Source organism: Theropithecus gelada, chromosome 6 (assembly GCF_003255815.1).
Source record: "Theropithecus gelada isolate Dixy chromosome 6, Tgel_1.0, whole genome shotgun sequence".
NCBI lineage: Eukaryota > Metazoa > Chordata > Mammalia > Primates > Cercopithecidae > Theropithecus > Theropithecus gelada.
Window position 1 is genome coordinate 84,307,453 of NC_037673.1, and position 23,115 is coordinate 84,330,567.

General features: G+C 36.2%; 1 protein-coding gene across 24 annotated transcripts in view; it reads right to left on the reverse strand.

The window, feature by feature from the left end:
• Window positions 1-23,115, reverse strand: part of MEF2C (myocyte enhancer factor 2C) — a 183,620-nt gene that overhangs the window by 77,844 nt on the left and 82,661 nt on the right. For all 24 annotated transcript variants that reach the window (XM_025387107.1, XM_025387097.1, XM_025387111.1 and 21 more), the window contains one exon: window positions 7,042-7,245. In XM_025387107.1, the coding sequence (XP_025242892.1) occupies window positions 7,042-7,245 (204 nt within the window). The remainder of the gene's footprint in view (window positions 1-7,041; window positions 7,246-23,115) is intronic.

Here is a 23,115-nt window from a genome sequence, read left to right on the forward strand (position 1 = left end):
ACATTTAAGGCTAATATTGTTATGTGTGAATTTGATCCTGTCACTATCATGCTAGCTGGTTATTTTGCCCATTAGTTGATGCAGTTTCTTCAAAGTGTCAATGGTCTTTACAATTTGATATGTTTTTGCAGTGGCTGGTACCGGTTTTTCTTTTCCATATTTAGTGCTTCCTTCAGGATCCCTTGTAAGGCAGGCCTAGTGGTGACAAAATCTCTCAGTATTTGCTTGTCTATAAAGGATTTTATTTCTCCTTCACTTATGAAGATTAGTTTGGCTGGATATGAAATTCTGGGTTGAAAATTATTTTCTTTAAGAATGTTGAATATCAGCCCCCACTCTCTTCTGGCTTGTAGGGTTTCTGCTGAGAGACCCACTGTTAGTCTGATGGGCTTCCCTTTGTGGGTAGCCCGACCTTTCTCTCTCGTTGCCCTTAAAATTTTTTCCTTCATTTCAAACTTGGTGAATCTGATGATTATGTGTCTTGGGGTTACTCTTTTCGAGGAGTATCTTGTGGTCTTCTCTTCATTTCCTGAATTTGAATGTTGGCCTGTCTTGCTAGGTTGGGGAAGTTCTCCTGGATAATATCCTGAAGGGTGTTTTTCAATTTGGTTACATTCTCCCAGTCACTTTCAGGTACACCAATCAAACGTAGGTTTGGTCTTTCCACATAGTCCCATATTTCTTGGAGGCTTTGTTCATTCCTTTTCATTCTTTTTCTCTAATCTTGTCTTCATGCTTTATTTCATTAATCTGATTTTCAATCTCTCATATCCTTTCTTCCGCTTGATTGATTTGGGTATTCATACTTGTGTATGCTTCACAAAGTTCTTGTGCTGTGTTTTTCAGTTTCATCAGGTCATTTATGTTCTTCTCTAAACTGGTTATTCCAGTTAGAAATTCGCTTAACCTTTTTTCAAGTTTCTTAGCTTCCTTGCATTGAGTTAGAACATGCTCCTTTAGCTCGGAGGAGTTTGTTATTACCCACCTTCTGAAGCCTATTTCTATCAATTTGTCAAACTCATTCTCCATCCAGTTTCGTTCCCTTGCTGGAGAGGAGTTGTGATCTTTTGGAGGAAAAGAGCCATTCTGGGTTTTGGAATTTTCAGCCTTTTTACACTGGTTTTTCCTCATCTTCATGAATTTACCTACCTTTGGTCTTTGATGTTGGTGACCTTTGGATTAGTTTTCCTTTTAACAGTCAGGTACCTCTGCTGCAGGTCTGCTGGAGTTTGCTGGAGGTCCACTTCAGACCCTGTTTGCCTGGGTATCACCAGCAGAGGCTGCAGAACAGCAAAGATTGCTGCCTGTTCCTTCCTCTGGAAGATTCGTCCCAGAGTGGCACTCACCAGTCGCCAGTCAGAGCTCTCTTGTATGAGGTGTCTGTTGACTCCTCCTGGGAGGTGACTCCTAGTCAGGAGGCACGGGGGTTAGCAGAGCTTGAGCACTGTGCTGGGAAATCTGCTGCTCTCTTTAGAGCCAGGAGGCAGGAACATTTAAGTCTGCTGAAGCTGTATCCACAGCTGTCCCTTCCTCTAGGTGCTCTGTCCCAGGGAGATGTGAGTTTTATCTATAAGCCCCTGACTGGGGCTGCTTCCTTTCTTTCAGAGATGCTCTGCCCAGAGAGGAAGAATCTAGAGAGGCAGTCTGGTTACAGTGGCTTTACATCTATATTTTTATAAGTATAAAATTAGAAGCTAATTAGATATAATGAATGCTCAAGTAAAGTAGACATATTTTCACATTTACATCCATTTCCAAATTTTGTGATACTGAGTTTGTAAAGAAGTCCAATTCTGCTATTTGCTTCATTTGCTTTTCAACAAAAATTGTACTCAGTATTTTCACTAAACTATGTAAGAGCACTTAGCTCGTTGATAACTTTCATCAGCATTGTGAAGCTATACAAGTTATAAACTATTTTAAGGCATTTCCCATCCCAATTTAGGCCTTAATTATTACTGTGCAGAAAACATTTTGCTGCAGCAACTGTTCTTAGATGTCTCCAAATCAAAACAGAAGTCAGGATTCAAGTGACAGCAAATAAAATTTCCAAAATAATAAAATTTCAGGTAAATATAATCTCTCTCTCATCTCTCATCTTCTCTCTTTCCATTTCCCCCTGCCTCTTTCCTTCTCTCTCTCTCTCTCACACACACACACACAGACACACACACACACATTCTTCCTCTAAAAAGAAAAACCAATAATCCTCTATTGAGACAGTTGTGAATCAAAGGTTTCTTCTGCAGGAGTTACATCCATCTCTGAATTTCCTAGAGAGCAGCAAAGGGCCTTGTGTTTTATTCCCTTTCCACACTTAATCACTGGACTGTGGGCCCAGACTGAATGAGTAGCTCATTAGAATCACTGAGTTCACTGAGGGGATGAGAGATTCCTTCCTGGCTGGGTGCTAAGTGATACTCCCATAAGGATTTTGTGGTTACAAAACATGTGCTGGATATGGAGATAACCTGTCTGGGAGTCCTGTCACTCCAAGGATCACCTGGAATGCTCTGGAAAAACACATGACCTGGCTGAATGAGTTCTGTTGAATTGTTTAGCCTATGCCTTCATTTCAGCAGCTTATACTGCATTAATGAGGTTATTGTTCCTTTGCCATCCAATTGTTCCCGAGCTCATTTTTTGCATATATGTTTTACATCCTTAACAAGAATGCCAGTCTCCTGTTGTTTCAGAGTCTCTTGCACAGTTCTGAGCATGAATGGAGCTTGCTACATCATTGCTAAGTGAAGCAATGGCCTATAAGCATGTCCTGTGGGATCTGAGTCTTCAGATCATCCTCAAGTACTCAACAACCACATCTTCTTCCAGGAACAGAGCCCAACATAAACTGGTAGGGTTTGCTGTCTTAGACAGCTAAGAGAATGAGGAGTGGAGCTAGTGAACAAGCAGTGAAGGGAGCAGTTCCTTAACGCCATCAGATTCCCAACTGAATTTCAACAGTCTGACAAGCTAGCATTTTGGGTAAATATCCCAGTATACTTGTCAGAATTAAGTAAAATGGACTTTGTTCAAAGGAAGTGCTTTTAATACAATAACTGTTTTTGTTTTTTAATCAATGGATTAAAATTTTAACGCATTTACTAAATCTGGCATATTTATATATTGTATCTAAACAGATATTCAAGCTGCATTATAATATAATAGTAAAAAAACTGATCTCAGTCTGTCTGTTAAGCCTTTGTGAGTCTTTGTGTCATTGTTGGAGTAGTGTTAATTATCAAGCAAACATATGACAATTACGCAGAGCTTTTTTGCTAAAAGAAGGAATCTTTTTCAACACCCACGCACTGCACAGTTTCCTATGACCCTGTAGCACTACTCTGGTATGGTCCAGAAATTTGTATTTCTGTCTAAATGCTAGAACTTTTATTATTTCTAGCTCTCCCCATACCTTTTCTTCATGTGAGTAAACTGTTTTTAGAGGGTAAGGAAGAGGGGTAATGGTCCAAATGGGAAATATAAAACTAATGACCCTTCATGAAACATATTATGCTCCTCATTAAACTTACTCAGTTAAATGTATTCCATTAAATTAAAATAAATAGGATTTAAAATTTTACCCAAGAGTAGTAAACTATCTTAACTTTCAACTTTATGTTAAATCCATTCTAAGAACAAATTCAAATCCCTGATGTATCGTAGGTCTTTGGCCTCCAACACAATTTATGAACTAGTGCTGCAGAGGTTTTCAAATTTAGTGTGTCTAAGAATTACTTGGGGAACTTTCTTTCTTTTTTTTTTTTTTTTTGAGACAGAGTCTCGCTGTGTCGCTCAGGCTGGAGTGCAGTGGCAGGATCTCGTCGCTCAGGCTGGAGTGCAGTGGCGGGATCTCGGCTCACTGCAAGCTCCGCCTCCCGGGTTCACGCCTTTCTCCCGCCTCAGCCTCGCGAGTAGCTGGGACTACAGACGCCCGCCACCACGCCCGGCTAATTTTTTGTATTTTCAGTAGAGACGGGGTTTCACCATGTTAGCCCCGATAATCTACACCTCCCGACCTCGTGATCCGCCCGCCTCGGCCTCCGAAAGTGCTGGGATTACAGGGGTGAGCCACCGCGCCCGGCCTACTTGGAGAACTTTTTACAAATGCAACTTCCAATCCAGATCCCCTCTCCTCCACTAAGTATCTCAAGTATCCTAATTTCAGTGATTAGCGCTTTGAAAAATACTCCACGTGAAGATGATGTAAATGTTGTCAAGCTTAGTGGTCCCACCTTACTTCTTTTTTCCACGATCTCTGTTATTACCAAAATGTGGAAAAGCCAAATATGTGAAGAATGCATAATTCTGGGAGTTGAACAGGACGGACCCACAATGTGTTTGACTTACATGTTATGTTCATCCAAATAACTGAGTCATTGAATCTCTAGATTTGGCCCAGGAGCCTCGAGGTGTCTTTTTTAGAGATTTAACCTATTGATGTTAACAAGAAAATGGAGCCGGTTCTTTACTCTCATTTTACAAGTATTACTTTTTTTTTTTTTTTTTTTTTTTTGAGACGGAGTCTCGCTCGGTCGCCCAGACTGGAGTGCAGTGGCCGGATCTCGGCTCACTCGCCCGGCTAGTTTTTCGTATTTTTTAGTAGAGACGGGGTTTCACCGTGTTAGCCAGGATGGTCTCCATCTCCTGACCTCGTGATCCACCCGTCTAGGCCTCCCAAAGTGCTGAGATTACAGGCTTGAGCCACCGCGCCCGGCCTACAAGTATTGCTTTTTTTAAAAAAATTATAATCTTGCAAAAGCACTTTCAAATTCAATGCCTTCATTTTTGACATGAGAAAACTTCAGCCCAGAGGGGTACCCAACTAGACACACAGCACAAAAGTGCAAGACAAGGATTCAAATGAAAAACAATGACTCTTAACCCAGTGCTGTTTTTGTGGCATTTAAAGAAGTCTGACTTTCAAATATCCACCTATCAAAAAATAGTAAGTTTTCATACAATTTATGAAGTGGGTTTTGTTGTTGTTGTTGTTAAAGAGACAGGGTCTTGCTCTGTCACTTAGGCTGCAGTGCAGAGGCACAATCTAGGCTCACTGCAGCCTTGACCTCTCAGGCTCAAGCCATTTTCCCCCTCAGCCCCCCAAGTAGCTGGGACCACACATGCGTGCCACCGTGCCTAAATACAAAAAATTTTTGTATTTTTTTTTTTTTTTGTTGCAGAGATGGAGTTCTGCGATGTTACCCAGGCTGCTCTCAAACTCCTGAGCTCAGGCAATCTGTCCACCTAGGCCTCCCAAAGTGTTGACATTATAGGCGTGAGCCACCACACCTGGCCAATATATGAAGTTTTAAGTTGCCTTCAAGTCATATAATATATTCCTAAGAAAAACCCACAGAATATGAATGTTCTTGGTTTTAAACTCCTATAAGAAAGCAAATTTTAGAAGTCAACATATTTTTCAATTGGTTCATTATGGTTCTAGCATTTCACACGACATTAAGGACTAGCACAGTTCCAATCTAATGATAAATTCCAACTCAAATTCTTTTGTTACCTTGACTTTTGTTATAATGGTTTTAGCAATGAGATGGGAGTTTTGAGTAAATAGGTGTTTTGTTTTTTGAATTTATTTTACATATGTATTAGTGCACACACAAGCAGTGTTCACCTTCATATTTTTGTACTTTCACATTTATATGCAAATAAAAAACTAACTAAAATGCATAGGTAAATTTTATCAGTGATCTTAAATTTCAAGATCAAGGCAAGCACACAATTCAAATTATCAATGAAAAACTAAAATAATGCCTAGTATTTTAAGCACATATCACACTAGATCTATTTATCATTCACTTTTGTTTCTCTGAAATTATTTCCTTAGCCTTGTTAGGCAAAAATAAAATATAACAATCAGCTCAATACTTTTGAAAAACTTTCAAATAAAAACAAATGAGAATTAGTCTTAGACAACTGTAACAGGTAAAAGGGAAATGGATGTGGGAGGCATATTCATTTGATCAGGATTAGCACTACATTTTTTCACAATATGGAACCAGTCTAAGCAATGGCAAGAATGACGTGTACTCTGGCAAACTGACTCTTGAGTACATACTTTTGAAACACTTATTAATTTTCTTTTCATTCTGAGAAAGCAGGCACAATCTAGAGAAGCCAGAGTAGACAAATAGGTAAAGAAAATAGGCAGATGGGAACCATCCTTATTATACCTCTTCCTTCTTGGTTTCATAGTCTTAGTCATTGCTCTTGAAGGGCACTACAAAGTATTTAAATAGGATAGATGCTGAAAATCTTTAAAAAGTTCCAGCCAAAACTGTATGGTATGTTACTTATGCTAACACGTCTAAAACATTTTTTACTTTCGACATCATGCTCATTTATTTTTGGCACAATAAAACAATTTTTTAAATCTCAGATTAATTAAACACTGAGGTAACATTTAGAAATTCATTTTCATCTGATTTCTGATTCTGTGTATATTAACAGTTTTCATTGATATATAAAAGATATAATTTTTAGGAAAAAACATTTCTAGGAGAATAATTGCCTTCACTCTTCCACCAAGAAAGCATTCAGAATAATGAATTACAAAGAAGAGGCATAAATCGAAAAACTGAAAGTGTAAGGTTGGGGTGAGTTCATTTTTATATACACTTTTTCTTTGATGATGCTGGGAAACTATTATATACCTAAAAGAAATGATCAGAAGTCTCTAAAAAATGGATGAGCTATTCCCTGGCAAGAGTTTCCAACCTTGGTGTCCTGATATGCAGCCGTGGACAATGACCACTTGCAAAAGATGAAGCAAATAGTTTGACACTGGTACTTGATTTCTAGCAAAGACCAGATCTACAAGGTCTCTATCATCATATCACTCTAACTTTTGAGGGGAAGAGAGGTGGAGTAAGAATTGGGATCGATAATAATCCTGGGTCTAGCTATGGGACTTTATGAACATCTTAGGAAAAATAACATGATGTGTATATGTGTGTGTGCCAGGGGGAGGTCCAAACACCCTGGCTTGCAGAGGCTTGGGGCTCACCACGCATGCTCTCTCACCTCCACGATGTCTGAGTTTGTCCGGCTCTCATGCGGCTCGTTGTACTCCGTGTACTTGAGAAGCACTTTGTCCATGTCGGTGCTGGCATACTGGAACAGCTTGTTGGTGCTGTTGAAGATGATCAGTGCAATCTCACAGTCACACAGCACGCTCAGCTCGTAAGCCTTCTTCATCAACCCAAATTTCCTCTTTGTAAATGTTACCTGGAAAAAAGAAAGCAGCCAAGATTAAAAAAAAAATATTCATGCATGTGTGGTTTTTTCTTTTCTTTTTTCTTTTTCTTCACAAAACAATGGTGTGTAGTTGTAAGAGCCCTTGGGCACTAACACATTTAGAAAGAAAGCAAATAAATCTAAAATTAATTTCTGCTTATCACTTGAAAATGTGTGATTTCTAGCTTGCTGCTGAATGTGAGACTGTAAATGCAAGATTTAATATAAGGTATTTTAATGAAGGTGACCAGGGAATTGGTCATGTTTCTTTGAGCAAGTTAAGATTTAAAAAAAAAAATTAATTTCAGCATGGTTAACATTTCCCAATTAATAATTAGTTTGGAGTTTGTTTTTGACTATTTGAAGAGTGGACATGACATTATGAACTTAGCATTTTAGATCTGTGTTCAAACAAGTCTTAAAATTGTCTAGTCTCATGTCATTTAATTGAAAACACTTGAAGATGACTGTGCTCTCAGACGATGTCGTATTCTGTTTTCTAGAAATCCAGCAGGGCATTGGGAAGTCCGTTAGCCATCATATGCTTAGGGTTTTGGTTTCATTCTTCTGTGTATCTTTCTTCTTCTCTCAGGTCAGAAACTGTATTGTTAATGCCACCATTTTCTTCTTTTTAATCTAATCTGTTATCAAAACCCGTAATTCCTTTCCTCAAAGTATTTCTCAGGTTCATAATATTTCCCAGGTGACTCTATCACTCATGTCCTTATCACTTCAACTTTGGACAGCCTAGCAGCTTCCTGTCCTAGATGATCTCCCTGCCTGGAATCATTCCTTCCTCAATTCATCTCAAACTGCAAAGCCTCACTCTTCCTACTGTCTTTTTCCTGATGAGCTGTCTACAACCGCTCCTTCTCCCTGGCTTTGAAAACTTCCTACCTGCCAATCCTACCAAATGCAAAAATATATTTCACTCTTCCCAATTTCAACTCTCTTTTAATTGAACTTCAGCTTGTTGCTCCAGTCTGGATACTGCAAAGGTATGAACAGTCTTAATTATAAACCCTTATACGGTCCACTGTTCCCCAGCAGGTATGCATTCTGTACAGTACTGTTCCTATAAAATACTCCTTACAAGAAAAGTTCAATGGCCTAATATGTTTGGAAAATGAGGCACATTGGTATGTTAAAGGCTACGAAACCTTTTAAACTTTAACTTGCTTTTCAAACCTATTGCTGACATATTGTTTCTCTGCATGTTTATTTATTTTGAGGATCACTTACTATCACTCTTCAGAACTAGGTTTTTGAGGCACATATTCTGGGAAAAGCTAATTTACTTAATTAAGCTATTGTTTTCAGAAGGAACTATTTACACTTTTTTCATACCTTCAAATCCAAACCACCTTGCAGAGGCCAGCTCATTTTATCCACCACAGATTTGTGTGTAATTCCTAATTGCATATTCCTACCCTTCATCTTTCTTTTTGTCTCCAGACACCCAATACATGTCCTCCAGTTCCACACCTGTCTAAACATCCTGGAATCTCAAATCCTCCAAAGCTCAATCTCATTATCTTCAGTCTAGAATCTGTTACCCCTTTTGGAATCCCCATCTCACCATAAACTCAGACAGCCAAACTAGAAACCTCAGAGAGAACTCTGAATCCCGGCCCGCCTCCTTCTCCCACTCCCCACCCTCCCCTACAACTAAATAGATTTATGTTGACAAGGACTGTGGGCTAGCAGACAGAAAACCTGACTTCCCAGTCTCTTCATTCCTCCACATTTTGTTAATTATTGTCTTACTTATCACCTTTTATTTTTCCTTAATGTTACAATTACATTTTATATTTTCAAATATACAAAATATACACAAAAATATACAAAATATATACGAAAATATACAAAATTTAAAAATATACAAAACTGTGTATATTTTCCTATGTGATTTGTTTAACCTCTCTTCCACTACAGTGCATGCCCCACAAGGGCACATGCCATTTTTATTTTGCTCACTACTTTATCCCCAATGCTTAGACCAGTAGACATGTATGGGCACATGGTAAAAATCTATGGTACAAAAAAATGATAGGGGAAACTATTATGTGAAGTCTTTAGAAAGATACAAGTTGATGTATGTTATATATGTGATAAATTTTGCCATGAAATGTTTTTAACAACTCATATGCAAACTTTTTAAAACAATATATATATTCCTTACTTAATAATAATTATATTATCACATTGACATTGAAGGTAGTATGGTAGAAAGCAAAGAACATAGGGTTTGTATTCAGACAACTCTGAATTTGAATGCTGCATTTGCTAGTCATGTGACATTCACTTAAAAACTTCTTTTTTGTTTGTTTTTTGAGACAGGGTCTCCCCCTGTCACCCAGGCTGGAGTGTAGTGGTACTAGTATTGCTTACTGCAGCCTCCACTTCCCAGGGTAAAATGATCCTCCTGCCTCAACCTCCCGAGTAGCTGGGACTACAGGTGTGCACCAACATGTTCTGGCTTTATCTTTATTTTCATTTATTTTTAGTAGAAACGAGGTTTCCGTATGTTACTTGGGCTGGTCTCAAACTTCTGAGCTCAAGCGATCCTCCCAATTAAGCCTTTCAAAGTGCTAGGATTACAGGCATAAGCCACTGTGCCTCGCCTTACTTTAAATAAAGTTCTTTGAGTTTGATTTTTTCACATCTGTAAAACAGAGATTTATACCTACTCTTAGGGTTGTTGTGAGGATTGTATCCAATAATGTGTGTATAGTATTGAGTATAATGCTTAGAGTAGGTGCTCAATAAATATTAGTTCCCATAAATTTCTTAGTTGATTTAACTGAAAAAGAACTAGCAGAATATACTCGTCTTGGTGACTTGAAGAGTTTACCAATTATGGCTATTCGAGGATGTTATTATGATTGATAGAAAGATCAAGCTGAGCTATCGAAAGATAAAGCTATAGTGATCATCCTTTGGAAAATAAGGCATTTAGGTATTTACTAGCCCATATCAACTAGTCAGTATTTACTCAGTTACGTTATTTACGTTTCAACTTGGATAATTCTTCTTTCTTGTAATTGTCAGTGTTTCACCTTCTATTTCATCTTTATTGATTGTCTTTCTAAAGTACTTCTGATAAAATATAGCCAGTGTTTTATTTTCATATCTGATTATCATACTACTTTAGAAAAGTTTATTCTGTTTTATTCAGATGAGTCATAACTGATATTAAGGATGGGCTGAAAACCAACTTTTTGGAATGAATAATTAAACATAATATCATTAATTACACAGAGCTGTACTGAATGTCTTTTAATTTTTTTTTTTTTTTTTTTTGAGACGGAGTCTCACGCTGTCGCCCAGGCTGGAGTGCAGTGGCGCGATCTCGGCTCACTGCAAGCTCCGCCTCCCGGGTTCACGCCATTCTCCTGCCTCAGCCTCCTGAGTAGCTGGGACTATAGGCGCCCGCCACCGCGCCCGGCTAATTATCCAATTTTGATATGAAACTATACCTGCATATTGGCATTTTATTTAGTGAAATAGGCTACAGAATACGTTCATTACAGAAGGCATTGACATAGACATACTTTCATATATCTAAAACCACTTTTAATCAGACTTCATGACCACAAACTGCATGTGGAATGTCTCAATACAGTATGGTTTCTGTTGTACTCAGACCTCAGGATTTTGCACGTTACAACACTCATAAAGTACATTTCAGTACAGAAATATCATTAATGCCACTATTTGTGTTTACTTTTAGTGCTCCTCAATTTTTGTGTAACCAAATAGGCTGCTAGATAATGCATACTTATTTAATAATACCCGTCAAAGAAGTCAGTGCATATAGCTTCTTCTGCAATTTAAAACTGCAAACTGAAATGATGACTGTATTAAAGCATGTAAGAAAATATCTTCAAAATCTACTCTTAATTGCCCTAAATTTAATTCTGCATTATATTCATAATCTTCATAGCATACTCAAAATGTATTTTATAATGCTTTTTCACATTGTTCATAGTTAGATAAAATTATTTTTAAGCATTAGGCTTTCTAAAGAGATCTGGAATATTACTCTTCATTTAAAATATGCCACTCAATGACAAAGATTTCAATTCTGAGCTTTTATACTTAAATAATGCATTGTGATGATTACATTTTTCTTAACTTGATAATAGTTTGTAATGGGGGACAAGTCCATATTTCTTTTTAAATAACATGTTTGGAACCTTAGGTGAGGCAGAAAGAGGTTTTCACAGTAGTTAGGTAAAGAGTCCCTCTTTTCCAGGATGTACATAAGTCAACATGTTATTAAATTAAAGAGACTTAATGCGTGATATAGCATAGAAAGCAGAACTACTCTGTAAGTTTTTTATTTTATGTCTTTTCTTTATCTTTTTGCATCTTAAAATAGCCCCAAATGTGATGATGGTATGTTAAGTTTTATAGTGGCCCTGACTTTTAAATCCTAGAATAAGGACAGATATCATACATCTTATGTTGATAATGGCTCTAGAATTTATTAGGTATGAAGGAAAAACAGAAACTAGAATTTGAAATTTGAGAAAAGAAACATTCATTAAATACAGCACCCTACAAACCAGTTACTAAAAATTTACGAAAGTCTATTCACAAAAAGTGTAAAAATAATTTGGCCAAGTTTTATGAAGCATTTTCTGCATGTCAAACATTATGCTAAGCAATATTTATTGAATATTCTCTATGTCAGACATTTGTGCTAGGTACTGTGGGTTCCATTATATAAAATAATATCTCCCTTGTTCATATCAGTTCCTTGTGGCTGGAGAAAAAGTCATTTAATTCCGTAACGTTTAAAAGGCATTTTCTTTATTTGGAACAAAATGCATGACTTGGCCAACAAAGTTATATTTTCAGTCCGTCAGGTCTAATAATCTGAATTCATATTTTTATCTAGAGTTGAGTGAATTCAGTTATTCAGTTAGAAAAATAATAATAGATGTAAATTCAGTCAAGATGAGTATGAAATGAAATCTACCTTACTGGTTATTTCTAATCTTGACTTGGTGAAAGCTGATTGTGGTATTACTTCCATCTCTCCTTTTCCACCTGGCCACTGGATGCTCCCATCATGCTGTAAGCGTTAGTTTAAATGCCAACTTCTTTCTTTGATGCTTTCCTTGTCACATTCAGATAAAACTTTCTCACTGTAGTCCTCCAGCACTTTTTACAAATCTTTATTATCAGACTTACTCCACTATTACGAAGTTGGCTGTATATGAGTTTTCCCTTCTGCCAGACTTGAATTCCCCAAAGACCCTCCCTCAGGCCTCTCACAGACTCTGACCAGTGGCCACTCAGTGAACCTTTGCTGAATGAGTGGATTATGGAATGGAAATACTCTATTTTGAAGTCTGAATGTTTCGGTATAATTTTATGTTAGAGTAGACACTTTTTTACTTGCCTTTTAAATAATTTAATCTCCCAAAAATAGGATATTTTGGACACATATACCTTTATTTTACTACAATGTTTAGCTTATTAGTGACACAAATCTTAAGATAAAGTAATTATACTATCTTGGAATTTATAATAAAGAAGGTAAATGATATCTGGAGAGAAATATACATGTAAATATGCTGTAGACCTCAAGAAAAATATACTTCAAAAAGTTCAGAGAAAAGTTTTTTCTTTTTTATCCCCTGCCTGGATGACTCATCATGAAAGATGAAAAAGTCTGAAGATAAAAATTTAATTTTACAATCACAGGATACAGAAAGAATGGGGAGGATCCATGGGTTCAGGATGACTGAGTTTGTTCAGCAAAAATGTATTGAACTTTCTGATGAGTTCAGATTTTCAAAGAATAACCATTTGGAAAAATGATGAAATCCTCATGCACAATTTGAGACTGGATGGTAGTAATTTAGCTGATTTAAGTATGGCTGATGAACTATAATTAATGAGGCCGACTTAATTGATCAATGTTAAGTTTATCAAAAAGTCTCTAGTAAAGTGCCATGGAGTTCAGTACTTTTCCCATCCCAGGAAACATTTTTGTCATTGGTTTAGATGGGGGATATAGGAAGGCAGGCTTATCAGATCTGCATGCAACGTGAATCTGGGTGCTTGAGCAAACCCAGTAGGTGATAGAGTCTATATCCATAGCGCCTTCTACAGCCTTTAGAAAGCTGGGTCACAATCAAGATGACTCAAATGGAGGTAATTTTAAAGTCCACATTCATATTTTTAAAAAAACAATTACAAAAGGTCAGGTTGGAGAAAATTATGGAATTTTGGAAAACGATCTAAAGTTTTAGTGTTCTATAGTGGTAATTAATTATCCTACTGATCTTTTTGTTTGTCAGAACCATCTTTGGTAGTGTATTCAGTTCTGAAGGTTACATTTTAAGAAGGCACTGACAAAATTTAGAGCATCTACAGGATGGTAAACAGACTGATGTAGGGTCTGAGAACAATTTTGCATGAGGAACCATTGAGAGAATCTGGAATGTATAACTCAGAAAAAATAGAATTAAAAGTGAAATGCTAAACATTTTCTAAGGTCTGAAGCATATGCCCATGTGAAGAGGCAAAATTAGTAAGCATTGTTGAAAATCATAAAGAGGTTCAAAACAAGGGAGAATCTAGTGATGAGAACTGCCTAAGAGTGGACCTAGTCTCACCAAGCAGGAAGCAGCTCATTTCTGAATATGTTCACATACAGCTGCATATCAAGGAAGGTATAGAAGGGGTTCCTGAATTAAGCAGGAAGTTGAACTAGAGACCTTTAAAATATTTATTCTAATTTTTAGATATTCTTAATCTATGCCTAGGTATCATAGAGCTTTGAGTTAAGAGTCAATGGCAATATGGTTCACCAAGCATGCACCCTACAGAATCTCCTATGTTTTAGTTACTCAATCCCACCAATACATTATCGCCTCTAATTTCCATATTTCAAGAAATAAAATAACTTTTTTGTAGCTAGAAGAGACACAAAAGACTGTAAAGAATTAGAGTAGACAACATTAAATGATGGACGTACTGAAAATGCACAGAAAAATAATTATCCAGATTGATAAAATAGAAAATTCAATTATTAAAGAAATTTTAAAGAAGCAGGATATATGCATCATGACTGGGGCAGTGCAATGTAGAAAGAAAAACATAAAAATTGAAAATCAAGTCCCAGCTCTGCCTTTTATGAGCTGTATGCCCTTGTGTAAAATGGCTTAACTTACTCGAACCCCAGTTTCCTCACCTGGAAAGTGGAGGTAATAATAGGCATCATATAGAATTTTATGAGAGGTCAAGTAGGGGATATAATACAAGTGTAAATTAACTTGTTAACTGTGAAACACTTTACAAGGCAAGTAGTATCTTCTCTGATGCACCAGGCTTGGTCGCTCCTTGAAACATACTGTAAAAAAGTCTCCTAGGACCTGTCAGCTTGTGTTACCATTATTTACTTAGGTCTAGATTAGAGTGTCTCTCTTAGCGATATCCTAGCTTTTCTTGAGTACCTGGGCCATCTTTTGTTCACTGTTGTAATGTGACATCCAATAATAATACTTGGCTAAATAAATATATGTTGATAGAATGAATAGATATAGGAACAGAGGAATTATAGTGTTTTTCATAATTCAAAATGAATAGCTGAAAATAAATTTCTATAGATGCTCAGACTATGTCAACAAGAAGTTTGCTACTAAGAGAGGGCAATTTCACATACTTGTTTTATTTTTTTGTGTGTCATTTTAACTTACAGTAAAAACTTACATTTGGTAAAATTAATCAGGAGAAAAAATGGACTGGGTCAAATTTTGTGTGTGGGTTTGTTGGTGGAAGTGAAGTATATCATATTTCTTATTTTTTTTTTTAGATAACAGTGTTGCTTATTTGATGATTTTTTCTAAGAAGCTCAAAGATTTTATAATAAATTATCTCCCTACATTCGACAGTATCTCTTTGAACTTATTCTTTAGCACAGTTTATCATCCCTATTTTTCAGATGAACACTGTAAACAACGACATGAATTGCCTTATCCAAGGTCCCCAAACTTGTCCTAGATGGACTAGAAAACCAACCCTCTTCACACAAAATGCATCTTTCTTTCTGTTTGTCAGTGTTCCTTCCCTCTTTTAGATAACTATGGATTTTAGGGGCTGAAGTTCAGCTCGATAACGACCCAGTCAACTGTTTATTGAGCAATGTGCAGGCACTGTCATTTGTAATGTTACATTAACAACCATCAGAAATTCTGATAAGTACAAGCACAGTAATGTATAACATATTAATTAACGTAAGGACTGCTTTCTAGGTTAAAGTCAAAAAATAATACTAAGAACACTAAATTGAGAGCAAGTTGGTTTCTAGGTTCTGACAGTAAATCAAAGCTACTTTTGTATAGACTCTGCAGCCAACTCTGCTCTCAGACGCTCCGGCCATTCCCACTATAGCCACTGAGAACCACATGCATGCACTAGTGGGCACAGACTAGTTCTATATTTATGGATGTTTATTTTAATTTCAGAAAATGGGAAGAATTTTGGTTGGTAGTAAATACAGGTCTGCTTACAGTTAGAATAAAAAAGGTGGGCCTCTGATTTACACAGGCAATGTAAATAACAAGTTCTAAAAACAGAGAAGGAGTCCTGTATCATTTCCTACAGGGTAGGGAAATTAGTTTGACTACTGTGCAATGGAAAGGGCATTTCATAATCTTTCTCCACTCCACACGCCCGCCCCCTCCCTCATCCTCCCAGGCCCGGCCCCATTCATAAAGTCACCCCAGGAGAACTTTCCTGTCATATTAACTATGGTAGTTCTTGCACCTTACAGGAAAGAGTTCTGATAGAAAAGGACTGTTAGAAATGGCAGCTACTCACATCTATAATAATAATTGAGGCCCAATTCCAAATTGCCTCAGACATATCACGAAGGGAAGCAACAAAAATCTCATCTATGGGTCCCAAATACTTCTTTCCACCAATCAGAATATTTTTAGCCTAATCTTAATTGAACCTTATGGTCCTCAATGAATGGATAATTTTTTATTGTTTTATTTTCACTATTCTTTAACTCATAAATAGTAGTTTCTTTGTTTTAAGACGTGTTTGGGACTCATATACCCAGCTAATTCTATTTTCAAAGGTTTGAGGTTTTATCATTTTTTTCCCTCCAAATAGAGTCATGATAAATATAACCCTCATTCTGTGAAAATATTTCAGGTCGACTCCTCCTCCTCATCCCCCCACCTAGATAATCTCTCAGTTTCCTCCCAGTTGAGGAAACAGAATGACTAATGAGTGACAGATGGACAGTTCACAGATACAATACACTCTGTAATCCAGGAGCCACAGGTCTTCCTATGTGTTTAAAGGGTTAGGGCTGGAGTCAAGAGTCTGCAACGACAATCTTTAATTGGGAAAAAGGGAAATGCCCTCCTAAATGCTCTTTCTCTACCTCCCTTGTTCCTGACAGTAAGTAATGGCACAAGTGTTCTAAAGTATTCCTCTTCAGTTTTATTTTGTTTAATTCACTCTGTCATTAGAAAGGCTTGTGAGCTTTAGGCCCGATGATTACTCTCGGTGGGAGGAAGCAGTGCCTCTGCAGACTTGTGTTCTAGACAAGCGTTCCTTTATACAATGACGGGGCCTGCCATCGTAAATGAAAGGCTCTTTAAAGGGCAGCGAGGGACTCTTTTAAGCAGACTGCTACCACGTGCTTGTAACCCTCCAGCATAACTTGCGAGGATGAGACAGCAGTGTGTTCTGCTGCAAAGGGGACTATTGTCCTCATTACCCTCAAGCAAAGTGAGCCTCGTTTCACTGAAATATAGTAGTATTTCCAAAGAATTTTCAAGCAGTAGTTCCTAAAATTCTGAACATGATAAAAGGATTAAAATAGGGGCTTAGAGTGTGGAATTTAGAACTCTACCAATCCCTCGCCCTAAGTCAACATCCCAAATCCCAAAATAAAACTCTAAATCTTACGCACTGGATGAAAAATAATAAATCACAATTAGATCTAAATTAAATAATCAAATGCACATTAATAAAACGAGTGTTTATTAACAAACTCACAAGAGTTTGAGTTTTAAAATTTGTGACAGCTAAATTCTGATACATTTGTCTACATGAGGAAAAGGAAGAAGGATGACTGAAAATTATTAACTTGATCAGGATTTAAGCGATTTTACTGTGGCCCATTTTAAGGCTTCGGAATGTTTTGCCTTTTGAAAAGAGGACTAACACAGCAGGCTTCACATTTTTTATATGTGCTGCTCAGATCTGCCTGGTTCGTCAAAGGGTTGATTTTCATTCTAAATCCAATCTGCAGATGCAGTCATAAAATAAATACCTCTGTTTCTCCGTATCTCATCTACGTAAGAGATATAATTTGAATCTGAGAAGAATCAAATAAACCAGATTAAAATTTTGGGGGCAAAAACATGTTTACTAGTTCAACAAAGCCAAATGTACCTAAGGGAAAGGTCAAAGGATACTTCATTCCCTGCTGAGCAAATGCTCAGGAAGCACATTTGTCTACATTTTCCTGTCATAACAGGAAGAGTGTAACTTCTTCCTTTCCACAATAGCTTAGGTTTTACCTCCTAACTCCAATATTTTCTCCCCCAGGGCCTTCCAAATCAATCCTTGCAAGACAGAAGGCTGTCTCCGTTATAGTTTCCAAACAGTTACATTTGTTGAAATGTTATTTAAGTGTTAGTGATTTCTTCAGTTAAACGGTTCCAATTTAAAATTAAAAGTCAAATTTCCAAACATTTAGATTGGTTCTCTAATTCTTATTAATTGCCCAACATATTTCAAAAGAAACACAAATACACATTACATATTATGAAATTTTAATTTATTTCCTTAATGATGTCTAATTTACTTATATTTTTAAAAAATTTTTGCGAAAGCCATTATCCTCAGAAAAAATAAAAGTTTCCAAACTACCTTCAACAAGAATACATTGGGATGTAAACTTTAAAAATACTTTTACATGATAATTTTTGAAGTAGCTTCATTTTGAACTAAATGTTAAAGAAGTTCAGACTGCAGAGGACATGGCTTTTGAAACAATTAGCATCATGTCTTTTAATCTACAGTCTGGAAGAAACTTCTGGGTTTATGTAGTCTATTTATAATGTAATTATTTTTAGTGTTGGTTTCTCAGTAATACAATGTCACACAGTTGGTGCATTTGCAAAGCTAAAGGTGACTTGTAGCAGACAGAGTGGTGTGTGCATGCATTCCCAGAGGTGAAAGGGGCCATTCAGTGTCAACTTTCTACACAAAATGACATACAATAAATAAAAGCATTAGATTCTTTTAAAATTACTGTTTTAAGTAGAAATTATGTGAGATACACAAATTAGAACTGGAAACAATGAAAACCCTTGAGGCCCTCAAGTTCAAAGAAGAGTGACAGAATTCTACAAGAGACAATTCCTCTTTTCCTTGTGAAAATGTTGGCCTCTCTCAGATTTCTTACCATAGGAAAGTGAATGAATGAGATTGACGGGGGTTGGAGCAATATCTTTCTGGCAGTAAAGGAGTAGATCTAGCTGACATAAATATAAACTATCATGCACCAAATGGGATAAAGAGTAAATGTGTGGCGTGGCACACTATTGCTGTGATCCCACTACACGGTGGGGAGACTATTTGTGAATTGTTTTCAAAATGCTAAGGGATAAAATGGAAATGAATGGCCTGAGGTCAGAGCTGTTAAACGTACATCTGAGCATTCTGCCTACTGCCTTTTTTTTTTTTTTTTTTTTTTAAATTTTGAAACTCTTAGAAGTACTATTTGGGTCATTTTCCCTTCTGGTTTTCTTTTTCAATCTCTTCAGTCACCAGCAATTCGAAATCTTTGAATAAAAACTTTTCCCTTGGTAATTTTAAGATTAATAAAAGAATGATTTAACTTATATGCATGAGGAGCTTTTAAGAAGGCATCTCCAATATGCAGCACTAGACCCTACAATTCAATTCTGACGAGTATGATGTCCTGAAATATGACTATGATCTGCCCTAATTTTATTTAAATGAAATAAGTTTAGTATAATTTTTAATAAAGTGTTGGCGAGGCAGGTAGCTCCTCCCCATTAAGAAATGATACTAAGAAAAAACAATCATCATCATCATTATTGTGAGGTATTCGCAGGCTTATTTTGGATTAAAAGATGGGAAAATCAATTTTTCGCTAATTGAACTTTTTATTCACTAGGTCTGAAAGAGACTCCAGATACTTCTTGATTAACAAATATAATTCTTCTACAGTATTTAAAGAAAAACTCGCAAATCTGGAAATTCGGTTTGTGGAGGTGGCCAAAAAAAGTGCATTTAGCAGTGGTGACTGCATCTTCTATCTATTCTCCAACTTATGGTTTGGAATTCACCGAAAAATTATTTTTTTGAAGCAATTAATTTGTATTTCTCAATTATCCAGTTAGTCACATTTAAAGAGTGAATGTATCTCTCTTTTAACAAATTTTATATTAGGTTATTAGAATGTAACTCCCAAATTTAGAACTGTAATTAACTTGGTGAAAACCAGGAAAAAGTAAGGAGTAAAATTTTTTGTTTTTAAAGAGTCACTTGAGGGAATCTATACATCTATTTTTTTCAGTTTAGTGTCGAATAGACCAGATTTAGTTTAAAAACACATCAGTATGTAGAAACTGTCAGAAGCTGCATCTACACTGAACACATTTTTCCAGCTTTTTTCCTATTCATCTTATATAATTTATAATTCATATAAAGAGACTGAGACGGGGACATAAGAAGAGGGGAAGTTAGAAAATGTAACAGCTATGAACTCTGAATTCTTTTAGTCATAAGGGGATTCTCCTGTTCTATTAACAGGAGAATGTTGCTAATTGTCTTTAATTTGTGCTCCAGTTATTGCACTGATAATTACATGAAGTTTTGTTTGCTGGCAAAAACTATTAGTGTTCCAGATCTGATGAAAGAAAACTTAAGACATTTAAATATATTTCTTCCTTAACTTACTATTTTAAGCCCTGTGTTATCTGACAAATATTTAAATGTCTTTTTATAACAAGTTGCAAAAATAAATTTGGGTTTACCTCTCCCGTCCTTCAAAGTAGGAAAGCTGAAATTTTCAAATATAAACATACAAGTAAATAGGTTTAGGCTAAGCATGCCTGATTTATATATATATTTCTTCCTAATATAACAGATTTCTAAATATATTGTTTGTAGAAAGAGTCATATAAGGACAAGACTCATTTAAAAACTGTTAAAAGGATCCAAAATTACAGCTAGATAAGACAAATGCATTCAAGTGTTCTATACCACCAAAGGATGACTACAGGTAATGTATCTTACAGTTTGAAATAGCTAGAAGGAGGATATTGGACGTTTCCAAGACAAAGAAATGATAAATGTTTGAGATAATGGATATGCTAACTACCCTGATTTGATCACTATACAGTATATGTATTAAAACATCACTGTGTACCCTATGAATATGTACAATTATTTGTTAATTTAAAAAAATGTAAAGACAAAAGAAATGAAACAAATCCCTCCCCAAACCATCTGTGCATAAAAACAAGTTTGCTGTTGAATGTTTTAAGCCTGCATATATATGCTATTGTAAACTACAATAAAAGTGTCACAGAAAAAAAATCTAACTGTTTCAGGAGCATGATTAAAAACTGGTACCATGTGAAAGAGGGTAAGATCATGATTGCCTAACTGATGGAGGTATTTCAAGGGTTAAAAAAAAATGCCGATTGAGAGACTGAAACTGTAGTGTTAGCATAAGCTGGAAGCTAGTAGTGATAAAAATGGTGAGGAGTAGTTAAAAATAATTTGGTCAGTAACATATATTTGAAAATAGTTCCCACAAGCATAAAATTTAGGAAACGATTTCTCCCCATCCTTTGTCATAAATCCTTCTCTTCAAACGTCCTGTGTGATCTTTCCTTCCTGTCCACAAACTATCCTCTTTGCATCAGCTCGCTCCTGCTCTGGTATCATTCTCTAGCCCCTTGTTAGCTTCTGAAGGCTCCTTTGTGTTTCTGCTCTACCTGTTCCACTTTTCCATCCATCTCCTCAATATCCTTTTAAGATAAAACCCTCATGAAATGAAGATTTAGGTAACATTCTTTGTTGTGCTACACAGCACAAGAGTTGTTTTGATAGAAATCACATTAACTATAATAGCGAATGGTTCAAAGAACCTGAGTCTTAATAGGAATAGCTAATAGGTAAATTTATTGAGCACTTATTATGTGGTGGGAACTTTACATTTATTTCTTCATTTAATTATCTTAAGGACCTAATGAGAAAGGTACTATTTTTGTTTAATCCTCACTCTAGTGATGAGGGTACTGCTGAAGCTCAGAGGGGCTAAGTAACTTGCTAGAGAGTCATATAGCTAGTAAGTGGCAGAACTGGGACAAGAACCAAGTTTGTATGTCTCTAAAAACCATGCCTCTTAGCCATTTGATTATGCTGGATGCGGTATAATGTAATTGGGAAAAGCAATGACACAAAACCATGCTCTTAGTTATTACATTACACTAGATGCATCATGACATAATTTTAAAGAACATGATTTGTTTTGTGTTGAATATGAGAGATCTGGGCTCAGATCTTGGTCACTTCCCAGTTTTAACTGTATGATCTTGAGCCAGTTATTTAGAACTTAATAGGACCTTCAAAACTTTGCAAGATCTGGGTCCTGTCTGACATCCAATCTTTTCTCTCATTTCTCTACAGTCATACACCAGGCTCAAGTCCCACTGGTCTTCCTTCAGCTCCTCAGTCAAGCTCTTTCCTCTCTTAAGGAGATTTGCAAATACTGCTTCTGGAATGCTGTCACCTGCCTAACTCTGACTCATCTTTTAGCTCATCTTTTAGCACTTCCTCAGGCCTTTCTCCAACCCTGATGTAAATACCTTCTATTATTCTTTCATAGCACATATAAGTGAAATTTTTGTTATATATTTTCATATTTCATGTCTGTTTAATTCAATCAGGGGTCCATAAACTGTAGCCTACAAGTGAAATCCAAATGTCCTGTTTTTGTCCGTAAAGCTTTATTGGAGCACAGCCACACAGGTTCATTTACATATTGCAGACGGCTTTCAGACTACTAGGGCAGAGTTGAGTAATTGAGACAAAGACTATATGGCTCATAAGGCTAAAAATATTTACTATGTGGTCCTTTACAGAAAAGCTCGCTGACCCCCTAAAGCAGAGGATAAACTGGACGAGATTCTTGTTCACCACTGAATACTTAGTGATAGGTACACTGCAGTCTAGTAACATTTGTTGATTTCAGAAATAAATGAATTATTCAGCCATAAAATGGGACTTATTAATAAAAGTTAATTGGAATTATATATATATATATATAGTTCTTGGCATATAATTGGTAATTACTTTTATTAGGTTGTCTGAAAATTTCTGTAAGATAAATGAACAATTCATAATGTTATTTTTACATACTTGCTTAAGAAATCCATGATGTTTAAGCTTGAAACTAAAAATAAATAGTTTTTGTAAACTTGGAAATGCCAAAAATTTTTTAAATAAAAAAAGGCTGTCAATTTTTATTCTCACTTAAACTATTTTATGTATTGATGTTTCTGAATTTGAGCTGTTCCCTACTTCCATTATGAAAGACGGCTAAAGTAAAGGTAAAATTCAATTTAAACAGCCATTCTATTTCACAACAGTTTTATTTCTTAATGATATACAACTTATCACGTCAGTGCTGTAATATTTCATTTCACACTTGAAGTCAGTATTTCTTTTTCTGGAAAAAACATACCTTGTTCTGTGTATAGCTAAATAAACAAGTGCAACGGCAGAGCAGTCTTTGACAGCTTTTAAGAAAAGATGACAGTGAGCCATTGA